The sequence below is a fragment of the Nyctereutes procyonoides genome, unplaced genomic scaffold, assembly GCF_905146905.1.
Source record: "Nyctereutes procyonoides isolate TBG_1078 unplaced genomic scaffold, NYPRO_anot_genome, whole genome shotgun sequence".
NCBI lineage: Eukaryota > Metazoa > Chordata > Mammalia > Carnivora > Canidae > Nyctereutes > Nyctereutes procyonoides.
In genome coordinates, this window is record NW_026575132.1 from 25,670,029 (window position 1) to 25,686,321 (window position 16,293).

General features: G+C 54.0%; 1 protein-coding gene across 1 annotated transcript in view; it reads right to left on the reverse strand.

Moving 5' to 3' along the window:
• The window catches only part of CFAP65 (cilia and flagella associated protein 65), a 32,425-nt gene that overhangs the window by 4,086 nt on the left and 12,046 nt on the right, over positions 1-16,293 (reverse strand). The window contains 17 exon segments of the mRNA XM_055345432.1: positions 523-630; positions 819-932; positions 1,164-1,307; positions 2,685-2,843; positions 2,944-3,135; positions 5,147-5,257; positions 5,420-5,486; positions 5,793-5,969; positions 10,812-10,866; positions 10,869-10,922; positions 10,925-10,938; positions 11,209-11,422; positions 12,601-12,729; positions 13,185-13,335; positions 13,524-13,682; positions 14,642-14,866; positions 15,442-15,687. Of these exon segments, the coding sequence (XP_055201407.1) occupies positions 523-630; positions 819-932; positions 1,164-1,307; positions 2,685-2,843; positions 2,944-3,135; positions 5,147-5,257; positions 5,420-5,486; positions 5,793-5,969; positions 10,812-10,866; positions 10,869-10,922; positions 10,925-10,938; positions 11,209-11,422; positions 12,601-12,729; positions 13,185-13,335; positions 13,524-13,682; positions 14,642-14,866; positions 15,442-15,687 (2,319 nt within the window).

Below are 16,293 nucleotides of genomic sequence, written 5' to 3' on the forward strand. Positions count from 1 at the left end.
TCCAGAGCCTGGCCCTGAAACCCCTGACCCACACCATCTTCCATCAGAAGGTGAGCTGTTGGGAGGCCTGGGTGGCTCAGCAATTGAGCATCTGCCTTCGGCTCAGGGCGTGATCTTGGGGTCCTGGGATTGAGTCCTGCATCAGGCTCCCCACAGGGAACCTGCTTCTCCCTCTGCCTGTGTCTCTGCCTCTCTCTGTGTGTCTCTTGTGAATAAATAAATAAATAATTTTTTTTAAAAAAAGAAAGTGAGCTGTCTTGTCTCCCCTGGGTCCCCAGTGCCTGGCACTCAGCAGGCACCCGTCAACACTGGCTACAAGAGGCAGGGAATGGCCAGCCAGTCCTCTATCCAGAAGAGAGTCTCTTGGGGAGATGCTATGCTTGGTCTAATGAAAGCAAGCTAATGTGGGACAGGGCTGGCTGGTTTTACATGTAGGACCACCTCACATCACCACCTCTGTGCACCTTGGTAAGGCCAGTCAGAAAGATCTGTGGTGTTCAAGGCCCACTCTGGCCTCCTCACCTTCACTTTCCTATCTGTGATGGTAAACTCCACTTCCTGCCGCATTTCCTCATCCTTCCACTCCTGAAGTTCCTTATGGTACTGGTTCAGGAGGTCCTGCCGATACACCTGTAGCCCAGGACAAGGAGAAGGTCAAGGTCTGGAGGACTTGTGTCCTGTGGAACCCCTTCCCCCTCCCCATTCCTCCAGGGGCTGGCCTCTGTCTTTCTGTGGAGGTCTGCAGATCTCATAGCCCACACACATCCCAGGAGTGGGAGCTATGCTCCATCCCAGCTTCTCTCTGGTGCTGGTCCCACCTTGCACACCAGGTCCATGCTGTAGAAGCTGGCATGCACTGAGGCCTTCAGGGTCACCACGAATGGAATTGTCTCTTCAGGAGCCACCTTCCCTGTCATGGGACTCACAGACACCTGTTTGTTTTGGGGAAGAGGTCTCTGGAGCTTCACAGGGATGGGATGGAGTAGGGTGAAATGGGATGGGATAGGATAGGATATAGTGGGATAAGATGGGGTGGGATTCAGTGCGATGGAGAGGGGTCAAGATGGGATGGAATGGGGTGGGATGGAGTGGCCTGGGATGGGGTGAGATGGATCTTGAGCCCTGCTAGAGGTTCTAATTCTGTGGGAATAGGGCACTCTCACCTCCCCAAACTCTAGAGGCTTCAGCTGCCACTCAAAGACAATTGTCTCATTCTTGGAGATGTTGTTAAGGAACAGCAGGCGGCTACACTTGCTCTGCACAGGAATGTTTCCCAGGGAGATATGAGACTGGGACAGGAAGACATTCTGTTGGTGGAGACAACACAACAGCCACTTTGGGAGGTGAAGACATCATAACCATAGCAAACACTACCAGTCACTGAGTGCTTTCAGCAGTCCAGGTACCATGGTAGACAGTTCAGTCATTTGATCCTCACCATGGCCCTGGGGTATACATATATAATAATTGTCCCCACTTTACAGATGAGCTGCTAAGGTTTAGAGAGCATAAATTTTTTTCCAAAAGTCTCTTACAGGCATAGCGGGAATAACCCAAGACAGTCTCACTCTAAAGCCTATGCTTTTGACCATTAAAATAGGCTTGGGAGGGCTGAGCAAACAGAATTTGCTTAGGGGAAAAAAAAAAGAATTTGCTTAGGGGGACGCCTGGGTGGCTCAGCGGTTGAGCCTTTGACTCAGGGGGTGTTCCCAGGGTCCGGGATCGAGTCCCACATTGGGCTCTTACGGAGAGCCTGCTTCCCCCTCTGCCTGTGTCTCTGCCTCTTTCTCCGTCTCTCATGAATAAATAAGTAAGATCTTTTAAAAATTTTTCCTTGGGGAAGACAGAACTCAAGCCAACATAATTTGAATCCCTGATGGATGGTTGTAAACTTAATGGGGGGGGGGTGAGCTGTTGGCATCTTTACTGGGAACAGAAGAGCAGGGGCTCTGGAAACACCACATGGAAGGGGCACTTTCTCTCTGCAGGGACCCTGAGTGTCTCCAGGGCTGAGACCTTGTCTGGCTCTTCTTCGTGTCCTCCGCAGTGCTGAGCATGCAGCTAGAGTCCAAAAACAGTAGGAGTGGAAGGGTGAACAGGAAGATATATAGGTATATAGTGACTGGGTGGCTGTATGGAAGGATGGTTGGAGAAGTGGATGGATGGATGAATAGATGGATGGATGGATGGATGGATGGATGAGTAGATGGGCATGTGGGCCAATGGGAGGAGTTGGATGGATGGAGGGATGGATGGATGGATGGATGAATAGGTCAGATGTCCCAACAGTGAGCTGTGTTTGAACTAAAGATGGTGCTGTTGACTCTAGATATCTTACAGCAAACATCTAGGTACAGGGAGGGGCTGTTCTGTATGAAGATAATACCTTACAGCCAAAAATGGGAGAACTTCCTTCTACCCCTTCCAATATCTCCATCCCAATGCCCAGAGTGACTTGAGCAGGAACACCTATGGGCACTAGGTGGCAGAGTAAGCCTCTCATGGAGCCGGTGCGGCCTCCTAGCTCCGGATGAGGGCTGGTTCCAGGCTTCACCTCTGCATCCCTCCCCTGCCTCCTCCATCACATTTCTTTCCCGGCTTCCTCATCCCTCTGCAGTGGCCGCCCCGGGGGTCTAAGGCTCCTCCTAGGTCCCAGGCCTTCCTACCTCCCTTCCCTCTCCTACCTGTCCAGGAACCATCAGCCTAGGATGTATGGAGTTGTCATCCCAAGAGGAGATGTTGTGGAATGGGGCTGTGTCCCCCATGACATGGGGATCATAGCCCACTCCCTGGAAGTGGATGACGGCTGAGTTCCACCCCAGGATGTGTATGGGCACATCCACCTGGGAAGTTAGGAGGGCGGGGAAGAGACTAGTCAGAGCAAAGCTTGCCAAGGAGGCCAACACCAACCTCCATCCTTAATCAGCCTGGGCTGCTGCTCACCGTGTAGGTCTTGGCCTCAATAGGTGAGAAGATCCACAAGACCTGAGCAGTTGTGCCTGGCTGGATCTTCCCCTTGGGGTTGAGGCAGCAGAAGATGGGGTGATCGAAATTTTTTTCCTGAACCTGCGACAGGATGTTGGTCTGGATCTCATAAGTCACGGGCACCGAGCCACCATTATACAGCTCATAAATCTGTAGGAGGGCAGGAATAATGAAGTCTTCATACCAGCCCAGGGCTGCAATGCACAGAGCCTGGGGTTCTGTGTCCACTGCAGGAGGGCAGGCTGATCATGATGTCACTCTTACAGCCTAGGGCTCCCTGACAACCTCTGATTTCCCTTATCACTTGATCACCCAAGAAGTATGTAACTATATTTTCAGCCTGTGACATTTTAAGATAATCTGTAATCCTTATTTACTCTTAATTCACCTTTGTCAAGATATAAGGGGGCACTATCGCTCACGTCTGTAGTATTGGGATTTACAGAAGTGTCCATGCATGCACCCTCCAGACCCTTCAGCATCTTCTAGGCTCTTGTTCTAATCACCAGGGAGGCTGCCACTTTCCACATCTGTCCTCAGAGGCAGTCCTGCTTAAAGGCAGATGAGGTAGGGGAAGGAAGCTATGGGGCCCCCCAAGACTAACTCCAAAGTGTGGGAATCATAGAATGTCCTGGAAGAAACCAGGGATCTTCTGGGCCAATCCTTCATTTTAAGATGAAAAAAATGGAAGCCAGAGAGAGCCAACAGTTCGTCTGGATCTAGGTCTTGCCCCCTCATCATTCCCAGCACCCACTCCTGAATATGCTGATATTTCTCTAGCCTGGGTCATCCTCTGAGCTCCAGACCTGGTATCCAACTTCCGCTTGACAAGCCCTCCTGCCCCCTCACCGGCCACTGATTGTCTTATAGGCATCTCAGATTTGGTAAAAACCAAACTCTTCACTAGAAAGCCTATTTCTACCCCCAGGGTAACTCTTTTCAGTAAATGCTCAAACTAGGAATTCAGTACATCTCAATCCCTCCCTTTCTCCCACTTTCCCAATCTAGCCCCAGCAAGTCCCAATGATTCTGCCTCCAAAATGTAAATTAAATCTGTTCACTTCTACTTCCGCAGCCCTCTGGTGGATCCAGGCCACAATCTGTCGTCATCTCATGAATCAAAGAGGAAGCTTGGCCACAGTTGTGGATATTGGCTGGAGGCACAATTAGGTCTCCTGGCTCCAGACCCATTTTCCATTGTCTGTGTTCAGGGCCACAGGGGAGTGGTCTAGTCTCTCAAGGGAAGCTTTCCAGGGGACATTGAGTCTTTGCCTTCCTTTTCAAGGACCTGGGCTCCTGTAGCCTTGGGTGGGGCTTCAAGGAAACCAGTAGGGTAGAAGCTGTTGTAGGGAAGCAAACAGAGGTTGGGGCCAGGGGGTCCCATCCTTTCATGGCCAGAAAGCCCATTCCTCTGACTGCTGGCTAGATGACCAGAGGCCTCCGCTCAGAAATACAAGGACTTTTCAATCCTTAGAAATGTCACAGCTACGGCATGTTTGGGAAAATATTTTGTCCCCCTGTGGGAGATTTCCAGTGTACATTTTCAGAGCCAAGGAACCCAATTCACTCTACTTAATAAAGAAAATTCTATAGCTTTGCAAGGGTTCATAGTCTGGTTTTCCATACTGCAGAAAAATGTCCTTCCTGGAGCAGTGATTTTTCAAACTGGGGCTGAGACCTATCCGTGAACAGGTCATGAAGCCAATTTAGCAGGTCATATCTAGCATGTAAGAAATGGGACAGAATAACTTAAAAACAGAAAATATCAGAACACTTTGCATGTAGTAGTGCACATACTGATTTATGAGCTTTGTTTTAGTTATATGTGCACGTATGTACTTACTGGGTTATTACCCAAAATATATCAGGGTGATTCATGGTCAAAGACATTCAAAGAATCCTATGCCAGAGGAGAGAAGCCCCTGCTTTTGCACCAGAACAAGGCCTGGCAAAGGGCTCAGCACCAGGCCTCAGGAAGTGGAAGCCTCTCACCTTGGATCTCTCCTAGTTGCCCAAACTCAGGGTCCCACCCGTTGCCCCACCTCTAAGAGCGAGGGCTTCTGGAGGGCAGGGTCTTTGTCACCTGGGAAAGGGCTAATGGGGGATACTCAGAGATCAGTGCTTAGACTTCTCGGTAACCAGGACAGTGGGGCCCACTGACCTGCCTTGGGGGCAGTGTGTCTCCGATGGGTACAGGGATGAACTGGTGGCTAGTGGAGGTGAAGTGTACGTACTTTTGCTCCAGCCTCACTGTCACACCTATGAAATTTAGCTGGAAATAGAAAGCCCATGAGTTTACCATCCTTCCCTGGGAGGAAATAAAGCACTCAGCAGAAAGATCTCGACCCTAGCTTCCCGGGGTGGGAGGTGGGGGGTGCACGGTTCCCTGCTCCTCTCTTGGGTGCCCAGGACAGGATGAGGTCTGGGGTCTCACCAGGATCTCCCGGCCATAGGACACCTTGAAGAGCACTGGGAGGCGATCGGTGCCAATAAACAGGTGGCTGGAAGAGAGGGGACAAGTCTGGGCTGAGTTCCTGAGCCCCGGTACAAGCAAGAGAGGCTTTGAGGCCACTAGCTGCTGGGAGCAAGTGGAAACCCCCTGAGTTGGGACAGGGCAAGAGGGAAGTGAAACCTCCCTCCAAGTGGGTGGGCAGCATCGTCCATTGGTGGTGGGCGCTTAGGGTACCCTGGGGTCACAGAGTGCAAGGCCAAGCTCCTCCAGGCGACCAGGAGAAGGGACAGGGTGCAGTGGTGGTGGTGGGGATTCTCCAGGACCGGAAGTGTAGGGCAGACAGCGGAGGGAGCACCTGTATTTGAGTTCCACCACCTGCTCCTGCCCGGGACTCAGGCTCCCAGCCTTGGGGCTGATGGAGAAGATGCAGTTGTCCTGCACACGCATTTGGTGCAGCTCCATGCGGTCAAACTCTGCTTGTTCTGCCCACAGCTCCAGGTCAATCTGCTGGTCACTTGGAAAGAGGAAGGCCCTGGAAGAGGGGTGCAAAGGTGGAGTGAAGCCTCCTGGACCAGAGAGGTGGGAGCGCTGGGCTGCAGGTTGGGTGGGTGGAAGCTGCTCCTACTCCCTCCCCGGGTTAGGTAAGCGGCCCCGTCCGTGGCTGAGCAAACGCAGCTCTAGTGGGTTCTCACTTCATAACAGCCCCCAAACCCGGGAAGAGCAGCAGGTCCCTGCTGATGATGTGGGGAAGTAGAGACTGGGGCTTCTATTGTGGGTAACAGGGGCTGAAGAGGACTACCTGGGTATGTGAGTGACTTTGACCTAGCTAGCCACTAATCCTGGGGCGGAGGGGGCAGGTTGTGTGACTAAGCTCTTAGGAAGGGCCAGGTGAAGCCGTTAAAAATGCCAGCAGCACCAACCACCAACCAGGAGCCCCCGAGAGGAAGGGTGCCCAGGCCAGTGTGGGCCCAGGGCAGAGAACCTGTGCCCCAGCAGAGCTGGCACTCTTGCACCTGGAGAAAGTCTGGGCATAGACTTAGTGCTCCCCAAAATGCCTCATGTAGGAAACTGCACTCCAGCTGGTTGACAAAACAAGCAGCCAGGGAGTCCCCAGGTTACAACCTGAAAAGGAGGACTCCCTTCCCTTGTAGAGACAGGGCACAGAAGTGGCCTCAACCTGGGCAGAAGGCATGAACGGGGAGCAGGCCAAATGGGAAATGCTCAACAAAGAGTGGAGGAAATGCAAATCGAGATTCCCCCAAATCAGTCTTAAATATTTTCCTATCAGAAGCTTGATAAACAGTTCCACTCGATGCTGCTAAGTTTAGAAAGAGCAGACACCTTCAAACAGGGAGGCAGGGAAGGCACTGCTGCCACCTTTTGTTATAGGGATTTTGACAGCATCTACTAGAATAAAAACTGCCCATGCCCTTTGACTCACAAATTCTCTCCTAGGGAACTAATCTCCAGGAATAAATGCATGTGTGCACGTGCACACACACACACACCACACACACACACACACAGGTGTTTATTACACACACACACACACACACACAGGTTTATTACAGGTTTCTTTGTAGTGGCAAAAAAAAAATCACTGGGAACAACTAATGTCATCCAGGACAGGATTAGTTTAATAATTTAAGAGCCATTCATATTATGGAATATTTTGCAAGTATTAAAAAGAGAGTTAAGGGCCCACCTTTGGCTCAGGTCATGATCTCGGGGTCCTGTGATGGAGCCCCAAGTCCAGCTCACTGCTCAGCAGGAAGCTTGCTTCTCCCTCTGCCTCTCCCCCTGTTTGTGCTCTCTTTCTCTCAAATGAATAGATAAAACATCTTTTTAAAAAAGAGTGAAGAGGAATGCCTGGGTGGCTCAGTGGTTGGGCATCTGCCTTCAGCTCAGGGCATGATCCTGGGCTTGGGATCGAGTCCCTCATCGAGCTCCCTGCCTGGAGCCTGCTTCTCCCTCTTCCTGTGTCTCTGCCTCTCTCTCTCTCTGTCTCTCTCTCTCTCTCATGAATAAATAAAACCTTAAAAAAAAGAGTGAAGAGTTTTGTGCACTGATCTGTATTGATCTGAAAGGAATGTTATTGGCATAATGACGAGTGAAAATGTTACTGATCTAATGCTGAGCAGAAGGCTGTAAGTACAGCATCGTGCTGTTACTGTAAAAAAAATTTAAGGGTAACTTGAATTCATGCGTGTGTGCTGTACGTGTGCTCAGGGCTGTGTTGGAGCATGTGTGCTGTACGTGTGCTCAGGGCTGTGATGGTGCGTGTGTGCTGTATGTGTGCTGAGGGCAGAAGCCCCCTCCAAACCCTGGTGACCCCAGAAGAGTGGACACGGGTTGGGAGCTGGGGAGTTTCTTGCTTTTCTTCCATCACCTTTGTGTCTTTTGATAGGTGAATAAACTGCTTTTGTCATTTTATCCAGGGGATACCGATCAGATCAGCGACTAAACTGGAGATCTTGGGCCACCCGGGTGGCTCAGCGGTTTAGCGGTGCCTTCAGCCTAGGGCGTGATCCTGGAGACCCGGGATCGGGTCCCGCATCGGGCTCCCTGCATGGAGCCTGCTTCTCCATCTGCCTGTGTCTCTGCCTCTCTCTCTCTCTCTCTGTGTGTGTGTGTGTGTCTCATGAATAAATAAATAAAATCTTTTTAAAAAATAAATAAACTGGAGATCTTGCTACTTTGGGGTTATCTGGATAGTTTTGACACCTCTGTTTCCCACCCAGTCCCCCTCCAAATAATCCCAGCCCCTTGTCCCTGCCAGTTCTGTAGTGTGGGCCCCTGCCCCTGCTCCCTTGCCTCAAGCTGCTAGTCCATTTCTCTCCCTGCACCCTGCACCTTGCACCCTGACCCCAGACCAGAGCAATAGGTCTTGAAGGCAGATCATGTCTCTGTCCCTTGTCCCCACATACATCACCATCAATGCCAAGAAATCCAAACTCTTGGGAGAAGGATGCCAAGGTCCCAATGCCCTGGCCCTTGTCTGCCTCCCAAGTCACATTCGGCGCCCCTTTCTCCTTCTCTGTCAGTGCTCCAGCCAGGCTGAGCCCTTTTATCTTACCTGTGCACCTACCAGGCCCTCTGTCTAGAAGATTCTTTTTTTTTAAAGATTTATTTATTTATTCATTCAGAGAGAGCGAAGAGAGGCAGAGACACAGGCAGAGGGAGAAGTAGGCTCCATGCAGGAAGCCCGATGTGGGACTCGATCTTGGGTCTCCAGGATCACACCCTGGGCTGCAGGCGGTGCTAAACCGCTGCGCCACTGGGGCTGCCCTGTCTAGAAGATTCTTTGCAGCCTCTCTGGCCTTCTCCCTAAGCTGTGGGTCTAGCTCAGTTGTAGCTTTCTTCTACACACATCACTCTGGACCAAAAAGCTGGCCTACCCCAGACTCCTGGGGCACCCAGAGGGCCAGGCTTGGACCGGTCAGCATCTTGATTTTGAGGCCAGGAGCCCGGGCCTAGGAAGCCCCCAGTAAACATCTAGCCAAGACCTAACGAGTGCACGAGGAAGCAGGAGATGTTAACCAGCGTATGTGATGTCTGTAAGGCCCTCAGTCTCCCTGAGCATCAGAGGAGGAGACCTGGAGTGGGGAGGGCTCTACGGCTCCTATTTCCTCAGATGCTCCCCCTCCTACCTGGGGGTTGTCACTCTGTCCTGGCCTGCTGCTGCCTTCAGGCCAAGTCCACACTCCCCATTTCTTACTGGTCTTGGCAGGAATAAAACCTTCAGTCTGTTCTTTATGAGCTCAGCAGAGACTGGCTAGATTTTTCAAAAATAGCCTTCTAAGAAATTGAAAGGAAACACAACAACACAAAAAGCCGAGGAGACTTAAGCCTTCCAAGGAAGGTTCGCTGTGCTTGGACTCCAGGAAGAAGCACGGACTGCCTTCCTGAATGAACCTCAAATGATCTCCTGATGGATGGGCTCAGCTCAGCGGGCACCTTGCCTGGGTTTCCTCCCGCCTCGGTTTCCAGCAACCTGGACTCTCTCCACACGGAGTGTGAGCTGGCTTGCTCCTACACAAACACACTTGCATGCATAATCCACCAAAATACCCTGCTCCACGCCCGGACAGACTAACGCCGCTTTTCCTGTAGTGCCTGGCTTCTGGCCACTCCAACAGCCCCAGTGAATGGCAATCTGGAGCTCAGGCGGGCCTGGGCCTCCCCCACCAGGCCAGCAGCCCTGCCTGCCAAGCTTCCTCAAGTCATCAGGGCCAGGAGCCCTCAGCAACTCATAGTCCTGGCTCTTCTCAGACAGGAGCCACATAAAGAGCCAGCCTCCTCAGGGGCAGGAATAATCCAGAGAGTGAGGGCAGCCACTGCACCCCCAATGATGCAGGCTCCACCCCATCCCTGCCCCTACCACACCCCAAGACTGCTCAGGCTGGAAGTTTTCCTGAGATCACAGAAGCAACCTCCACCACACCCCCCTATGCCTACTTTCCCAGGCCAGGCCCCTGGCTCTTTCCCCTCCAAGCCCGACCCAGCTGGGTATACTCCTTTCTCACCTCCGTTTAGGCACGAAAAATTAGAAGTCATCAAAGGGAAATTTAGTAGGAAGTCAAGACACGTGGCAGAGGCAGGGAGGAAGAGCAAGGAAAAGACCTGGCCTGGAAACAGGATGTTTACTGGGCACGAGTTCGGGCCTCGATGGGAGGAAAGCTGAGCACAGGAAGGGCCACACTTGGCAGGCTCAGGGCTCCAGGCCCAGGCCCCCGTGACTGGAGAGGCACAGCCTCAGGCTTCCTGCAGCCCACGTGGCTTTGCTGAGCCGCGTCACCCTCCCCGACACTGGCTCTATGGCAGCCCGTCCCTGTCCTTCCCCACCAGAGGTCTTAACTCGCCCCCATGCAGGCCTGGCCTCCTGAGCCGAAGCTGTGGCGGTGGAGCCCCGGTGCCCAGCACAGTGCCTGGTACACAGCAGCAGTCTGAAGACTTCTTGAGGACTATCTGGTACAGATCTGGCTTTGAACCTGGCTCTGGCCGCTATGGCTGAGCGGTCTTAGCCGAGTCCTCAGCCTTCGTCTGCAAAAGAGTCGGCGGAGGGGGCTTCCTTCCCCCAAGGTTGGTGTGAAGCTCGGAGGAGAAAAGGCTTGCACATCGGTGCCAGGCTGCAGCAGGTGTCCAAAGGGTAGTTCTCACTCATTGAGCTCTTAGGAGGACCGTGCCGGTCTCCCGTCAGTCCCCTCCCTCTTGAGCTTATGCACATCTCCGGAGGCGACAGGTTTGGAGCGCGGATGGGTGACCCCCATCTCACCCTGGCCTCCCCACCCCATCAATGAGACTTCTCAGAGCCACCAGGCCTCCGGCGCCTGTCTCCCAGGCCCCCCAGCAGCCCCCTCCAAGCCTGCCATACCAGTCCAGGGGCACCACTCCACTGTTCTTTAGGGCCAGGAGCACTACCGAGGGGAGGCCTCTATTGGTGCTGCCCCAAAATTGAAGTCGAGCTTCAGAGGGGTGAAGACTTGGGGATCTGGCTTGTGCTGTGTGGAGCAGAGAAACAGATTCAGAGCCAGATGGGGACAGTATGGGGCCCTCCCAGGGGGTGCTGGCTGGGCAATCATCTTCTAGCAGGTGGGACTTGGGGGGGCAGGGGGGAGCAAGCCCGTCAGACCTTGAGCCAATCCCTAACTTCTCCAGGCCCCTCCAGGGATGGGCGAGGCTTTGCAGGGGAGATGGGTGCTGGAGGTGTGGGCAGAAAGCTCCGAGAACATCCCCAGATAGGCCCTGCCCCTTCCCTTGGCCTGCCTCACCTGTGCCGGGTGGGCACCCTGTAGGTGAGCTCCTGGGGGGTGGGGTCACGCTCCAAGTAACTGTTGAGCCTTTCCAGGGAGAAGAGGTGCCACAGGTGCTTCCGGGTGATGCCCTCGATGCTGCCCATGGAGCAGACATCCAGGATGGAGAGTAAGGGATACACGGCCATCAGGAAGACGTGGCACAGCTCCTGCCTGTCCCCAGCCTTGTTATCTAGGGGAGAAGGGTGTGGAGGAGAGGAGTGGCCTCACCTCCCAGCTGCCCTGGGGCAGAGCATGCAAGCCTAAGGTGTGGGACCCCTGGCGACCTGCCCAGGACCCTTGTCAGGAGCAGCAGACATCTCCCAGGCTCTGGGACGTTCCTGACAACAGCCAAGCCTTGTCTGGTACTTCCTATGTGTCAGGCATCGTCTGAAGTGCTCCACATGCATCGCTGTGTTAAATGCACCCCGTTACTTGTTTGCAAACTGACCCTCACTAATAGCTTCATCGAGATAAAATTCATATACATAAAATTAATCCTTTTAACACATACAATTCAGAGATTTCATATTTTCAGAGCTGTGCAACCAGCACTATCCAATTTAGAGCATTTTGTCATCCCTAAAAGGAAGCCTGGGACCAAGCAGCTGTCGCTCCCCGTTCCCCCCTCCCCAGCCCTCCCCCCCCAGCAACCTCTGATCTACTTTCTGTCCCTATAGATTTGCCTGTTCTAGACATTTCACATAAACAGACTCACACAATATGTGGCTTTTGGCCACTGGCTTCCTTCACCTGGCCTAACGTTTTCGAGGTTCATCCTTGAAGTTCACGTTTTGGTGCTTCATTCTTTTTTTTTTTTTTTTTTTTTTTTGGTCTGGGCATCATTATTATCACCATTTTACAGATGTGGAAACTGAGGCAGACGGAGATTTAAACAACTTGCCAAGATTATTACAGCTAATATATGCTGGGATCAGGAGCCAATCCCAGGCACTCTGGCCCGAGTCTACAGTGTCAGCCACTCTTCCGTGCTGCCCTGGACTCCTCCCAGCAGCCCCGGGGGTAGGCTGATAATAGCCCCATTTTACGGAGGAGGAGGCTGAGGCCCAAGGCAGCTGGGGGATTTGTCTTAAGGTTCCCACAGGAAACAGTGCTGCTCTGAACCCTCCACGCCGAGTCCTGCACAGCTCAGGGGCATGCAGGCACACACACACACACACACACACACACACACACACACAGGCACTGGCAGGCAGCTGTGGTTGGTACAGGGCACACACACCAGCCACCCAAGGAGTCACCCTCGCACGCCAACACTCACCCTGCTAGCCCTGTCTGGACCCTCAGTCCTGCTCATGCGCTCCTCCCGCCTTCCTCCCTGGCCCCGACTCTGCCACATGGCCCAGGTACCTCTGTGGGAGAGGAGGGAGTAGCTGATCGTCCAGGAGTACTGGGACCGCTGGTTGGGAGAGGCAGTCAAGCAGATGGTGTCCCGGGACCGGGGTGGCATGCTGCCCTCTGTGCGGTCCAGCTGCAAGGCTGCTCAGAGATGACCCGGCGGGGTCGAGGGTAGAGGAGGCTCTCAGTGCAGACCAGAGAGTCCCGGCCTCTACTTCTGCTCCTTTCCCGATACCCTCCCCTGGGCCAGCGGAGCACTGGCTAGAGAGCAGGCCCAGAGCCAGGAACAGGGAGCAGAGTCCCTCTTCCCAGAGCAGATGGAGGAAACCATTTCTTGCGTCACCAGCACCCGCTAAGCACTCTGCTCCGCCTAGCAGCCCTATGAGGTGGGTGCCAGCAACAGCCCCATTTTAAAGATGAGGAAGCTGAGGCTCAGAGTCACCCACTCAGGGCCACACATCTGCAGAGGTGGAAGCACCAAGTTTTCAGCCCCGCTCCGCCTGCCCTCAAACTGTGGTCTGGTTAGCGGTTGTGTTTGAGCCATTGTCCCCCACGGCCTGCCTCCCTGGGCCCAGTCCCAGCCCAGGCCCAAGTACCAGGGGGGCTGCTGCCCATGACCTTGGGGCTGCACTGCTCCAGGTAGAGGCGATAGTAAAGGGTACAGTTGCCATCGTTCAGAAGCACCAGCAGCCTGGACTGAGTGCTGTTCACCAGCACGTTCCCGAAATCCAGCTCCTTCTCCTTCGCCTGAGGGCCAGAGTCAGCCAGCCGCAGCCTGGCTTTCCCACCCCGGGCCTCAGAGAGTCTCCAGGGCAGGGCAGGGCCAGCGGGCTCCCATCCCATGCCCTCTTGGAGCCAGGCACCCTGGAGTCTTCCTCCCACCTGCGCCCTGGCCCCCAGCTCCCCAGCCCGCCTGCCGGGGTTCTCCTACTCACGGAGAGGCTGCTGGTGATGCCAACGCCCACCAGCCGGAGCATGTAGTGGGTGGTGGCGGGGGGCTTGGTGTTCGGGGGCAGACCGGCTTTCCAGACCCACATCCCCACTCGGAACAGGTACTTGGTCTCCTCCAGAGGACTGAAGGTCCACGTCAGCGTCTGCAGTCACAGAGATCACCGCTGCATGGGGCTCTCCAGATCCCTGCCCGGACTCCTGGCCGTCGGAAGTCCCACTGCAGGGTATCAAGCTATGGTACCCCTTTCTGAGTGGTTACCCTGTGCCAGGCATCCTGTGTTATCTCCCTCAGCCCCTCCATCCTTTATCCCCACGAGGTCAGTGGTATTATTTTAGTACCTCATTTTCTGATGAGATACTGGAGGCAGAGAAGTGGGGGGATCTTGCCCAAAGTCACACGGCTGGTGAGGGGGCTTGGTGGGAGCTGGAGTGTGAACTCTTGAAGCTGACTCCAGAGCCATTCAAACAGTGGTCTCTTGCCTCACTGACTACTACCTGGGTTCTTCCAGACACCACGTGTTGGTGGTTCTTGGCCCAAGTTTGGCCACCCCCAACTAACCCTTAAAGCCCTCGACCAGGGAATGGGGCTCTGCTAGTTTGGGACCCAGCTGGTGTCCCCCTTCCAGACTGCTGCTGAGGCCTCAAGGACTCCTCTTCCTCACACCTTAATGATATCCACCATTTGGCCCCAAATCCAGCTGCTCCCAACCACCTCCAGAGGATCTCGTGGCTTTGACGACCATGGATGGAGACAGGACTTTGCCCCCTTGAAACTGGTTCAAGTGTCAGCTCTGCTCCTCCTCATTTATCATCTTAGTGAAATGGCTTTTCCTTCTCTAAGTTTCCATTCTTTGTAAAATGGGGGTTAGGACAGTGGTAACAGTCACCTCCACTTCTAAGTCAGGGGAAAGGATCACAGATTAAATGGGAAGGTGCACACTGTAAGCCCGGCCCTTGATAGGCATGAGTGAGAGATGCCCTGGGATCTCCTTGCGCACAGCCCACCCAAGCTCACGTAGACTTCCCCGAGTCCGTGCCTTGGCTGGGGGGCAGGGAGCAAGCGGAGGGGAGCATGGGCCTCCAGCAGTGGGGCAGGACTCACAAGGCTGTCGCTGGGCTGGATAAGCCCCCGAGCAGGCTGGACGGCCAGCATCTTCCGGTGCTGCTGGGAAATCCTCCATTCAAACTCCAGGGGCAGACGCAAGGGGTTGTGGAAGGTGAAGAGGCTGGTGGAGGAGCAGCCCACCCAGGTCGGCTTGAAGAACACACTCTTACAGGTGTCCAGCTTCAGCTGCAGAGGCTCCTCCCGGCTCTGCATGATTACCTCCTAGGGCCGGAGGAGGGAGGGCAGTGCCCTGACGTCACCCTGCTGCCCTGGCTCCCCTACATGTCCAAGAAGCCACGAGTGGGCAGCTCTTCCCCCTTGCGGAGGGCAGCAAAAGACCCTCCTCCAGCCCAGGCACCAGCAGCTTCTGTCCTGGCAGAGGAGGTAGTGGCCGATCCAGGAGACAGTTCTTGAAAAGAACTCAGGGACTGAGAGAGGATGTACAGACCATTTCATGGGCCAGACATGGGCCCACCACCCTGGCCCAGCCCCATACACCCCTCTGCAACCTGTAGATGGGAGCCTACTATTGTCCCCACTCATTCTTTTGGGACCTCTGCACCCCTTTTCTTGTCCCAGACACCTTGAGGTGGATATGCTGGGCCTGAGGGTGGGAGAGCTGTTCACAGATGTGGCCAAGGGGTCTTCTCCCTGCTATGGCACTTCCTGGGGGAGAAGCAGTCCCCTGACTATTTTAGGGGATCTTCAGAAGCTAACCTCAGAATCTGGCTTTGAAAAGGAAAGCCCTGAACTACAGCCCACTCCTCAGGACCCAGTCCCCTGGCTCTGCCTTTTACCTTGAGATACTGGGGGCAAAAATTAAACTGCAAGTAGAAAATGTGCTGCTTCCAGGAGTTGCCCTTGGGGTAGGTACAGACGAAGATGATCTGGTGGGCCTTGGGGGCCACGAGGCCCGAGCTGGGCCGCAGGGAGATGTCCGAGCTGCTTTGGGGGGCCAAGCTGAAGGTCAACATCATGGAGCCTTTGTTGATCAAGAGCAGGCTGCGGTAGGAGGGTTCATTGGAGGACACTGCTGGAAAGAGCTGTGGTGCGAGATAAAACGGACCAAGCTCAGATCTATGCACTTCCCCCTCCAACACTCCGCTGATGTGCACACAAGCACCACATCCCTCAATATTCCCGGGACGCCGAGGGGATCAGGGAAGTCTATGTGGCCTTGGGTGGGCCTGCCTCCAACAAGGAACTCCAAGGTACTGCCACACATCCCAGTCACTACCCTGGGAGCAGGGAATGGAGGGACACAGCTTGGCACAAAAAAATGCTTTTATCTTCCAGAGACCTCTAGATGGGGAGACAGAGTGGCTGTAGGAAGTGGGCCCAGGAAACGGAGGTTTCTGTGACCCCTCCCCAAAGTTATGAATTCGTCTTTCATTTTAGGGTGCCCTTAAATCATCCTTTGGAGAATTCATTTTAAGATCTTGCTCCAGAAGCTCTGGGATAAGCAGCCCCTTCTAGATGATTCTCATACAGATGGCTGAGGGGAACCCCACTTTGAGAAAGGGAAAGCCCCAGGAATCCCAGCTTCCAAACATTCCTTAAGCATGTAGGGTATGGCCAGCTGCCAACTAAGAGCTGGGCAGGCCATACAACATGAGGCCCAAAATTGCTGACCACGGTGCCCTGTCCAG